Raw genomic sequence first — 2537 nt, 5'->3', positions numbered from 1 at the left:
CCTGTACCCATCACACCTGTACTCATCACTCCTGTACTCATCACACCTGTACTCATCACTCCTGTACCCATCACACCTGTACTCATCACTCCTGTACCCATCACTCCTGTACTCATCACACCTGTACTCATCACTCCTGTACTCATCACTCCTGTACTCATCACTCCTGTACTCATCACACCTGTACTCATCACTCCTGTACTCATCACACCTGTACGTCTACTTGTACGTCTGTGATGTCATAACCACGTGTGTGTGTGTGTGTGTGCGTGCGTGTGCGTGCGTGCTTGTCAGGTGCCGATGATCAGTGGGCGGGGCTTGGCTCACACGGGAGGAACTCTGGATAAACTGGAATCGATTCCGGGATTCAACGTCCACCAATCAGCAGCTCAGGTGCAAGAAACAAACAGCGATGAAAGAAAATACTAATAAGTCCGATTCAAATATGAGTATCGGAATATACTTAAAGTACTCATTATATTATTAACATGTTCTCACTCATACAACGGTTCGTATGATATGTTTGTGCGTTTTCATACGAGAACAAAATGAAATAAAATGACAGAATGATCGTCTGAATCTAAAGATCTTTAGCTGCTCGACAGTTTTTCATCCTCAGGTCTACGAACACCTTTTACTTCCTCTCCTCTCTCTGCACCTCTGTATTCTACTCATCAATGGTGGTTTAAATGTGCTGACTGTGCAGATCCTGGAGATCCTGCGCTCAGTGGGCTGTTGCATTGTGGGTCAGACGGAGACGTTGGTTCCTGCAGATCGAGTCCTGTACGCTCTGCGGGACGTGACCAGCACCGTGGACAGCCTCCCACTGATCGCTGGTACTGAACCGCTATTAGACCAAATAAATGACACAATAAATAATATGTATAAAATATTAAAGAAATAGAAATAAAAGCCTCGAAATCAAATGAATGTGCAGGTTAATCTAAAAATAAATATATTTGTAGAGCAATACAAAAATCAATAGAATGCATATTTTTATTTGACAAATATTTGTATTTATTTATTAGCATATTTACTTATATCCCAACTTCTTCTATTCTGTTTACATTTATTTCAGTTTTTATTTAATTCTCTATATATTTATGTATTAATATTACAATGTATAATTAATAATTATAATGACAGTTTGAGTCCTTCATAACTACACACGTTACAGTGAAGCACTGCTGAAGCCGCTCTGCTGAGCTGGATATATGAATATGAATATGAATATGAATATGAATATGAATATGAATATGAACGTGTTGGTGGTTTCAGGCTCCATCGTCTCAAAGAAAGGAGCCGAGTCTCTGCGCGCTCTGGTGCTGGACGTCAAGTTTGGACGAGCGGCTCTTTACAAAGACCTGCACAGCGCTAAAGAACTCGCACAGTTATTAGTACGTTCATTCAACATCAATCATATTGAGATGTATATGTTAATGTGTTGTTAATAATGTAAATGTGTTAGTAATAATGATGTTAAAGTATTAGTAATCATCTTAATGTATTCGTATAAATGTTGAGGTTTGGACTAAACAAACATTGTGAAGGTGTTACTTTTAGCCATTTCTCACTATTGTAACAAAGCAAACCGATCGATTACTGGAGAAAGTGATCAGCAGATGAATCCATGATGTAATAACTATTACGTATCTGATGATGACGCTGGTGTCTTATCTCAGGTGCGTGTGGGGAACGGGCTGGGCATGCGTACGGGGGCCATCCTCAGCAGGATGGACGCCACGATTGGTGGATGTGTGGGCAACAGTCTGGAGGTGATCGAGTCTCTGGAGACGCTGAAGGGGAAAGGACCCGACGACCTGATGGAGCTGGTCACCACTCTGGGTAACGACATTATTTCTGTTCCCTGAAGTACTCTCGGAAGTCCTGGTTTAGACTTTAAGACATTTATGGTTTGAGTTACATCCTTATTGTGCTTTATTTGTCGTAAGTGGAAAGTTGTAGTTGGATGAAGAATGATCATTTATGATTAACTAGCTGCCTCACTGAACTGAAGTGTTGTTGCTGTTTCTGCAGGCAGCCTGCTGCTGAAGATGACTGGCTCGGTGTCCGACCTATCAGAGGGCAGAAGGCGGATTTCTGACGCTGTGATTGGTGGAGCTGCTCTGTCCAAATTCCAGGCCATGATGGAGGCTCAGGGCGTGGCCAATGAGACGGCTCGGTCGCTGTGCTCCGCCCACACAGATTACTACAGCGTGCTGAGAAAGTCTGAGCATCAGATGGAACTGAAGACGCCTGCAGACGGTAAACAAAGAAATACACCAAGAAATACACAAGAAATACACAAGAAATACACAAGAAATACACCAACAAATACACAAATAAATACTCAAGAAATACACAAGAAATACACAAGAAATACACCAAGAAATACACAAGAAATACACAAATAAATACACAAGAAATACACAAGAAATACACAAAGAAATACACAAGAAATACACCAAGAAATACACAAAGAAATACACAAATAAATACACAAGAAATACACCAAGAAATACACAAGAAATACACAA

General features: G+C 40.9%; 1 protein-coding gene across 1 annotated transcript in view; it reads left to right on the top strand.

Annotated features, from left to right (window-relative positions):
* tymp (thymidine phosphorylase) overlaps positions 1-2537 on the top strand; it is a 5582-nt gene that overhangs the window by 1646 nt on the left and 1399 nt on the right. Inside the window, exons 4-8 of the mRNA XM_031859218.1 lie at positions 295-393; positions 707-836; positions 1279-1397; positions 1683-1845; positions 2038-2265. Of these exons, the coding sequence (XP_031715078.1) occupies positions 295-393; positions 707-836; positions 1279-1397; positions 1683-1845; positions 2038-2265 (739 nt within the window). The remainder of the gene's footprint in view (positions 1-294; positions 394-706; positions 837-1278; positions 1398-1682; positions 1846-2037; positions 2266-2537) is intronic.

The sequence above is a fragment of the Anarrhichthys ocellatus genome, unplaced genomic scaffold (genome assembly GCF_004355925.1).
Source record: "Anarrhichthys ocellatus isolate YVR2014 unplaced genomic scaffold, GSC_Weel_1.0 scaffold21, whole genome shotgun sequence".
Taxonomy (NCBI): Eukaryota; Metazoa; Chordata; class Actinopteri; order Perciformes; family Anarhichadidae; genus Anarrhichthys; species Anarrhichthys ocellatus.
The sequence above is the reverse complement of the archived record's forward strand: the minus strand, read 5'-3'. Positions and strand labels throughout refer to the sequence as shown.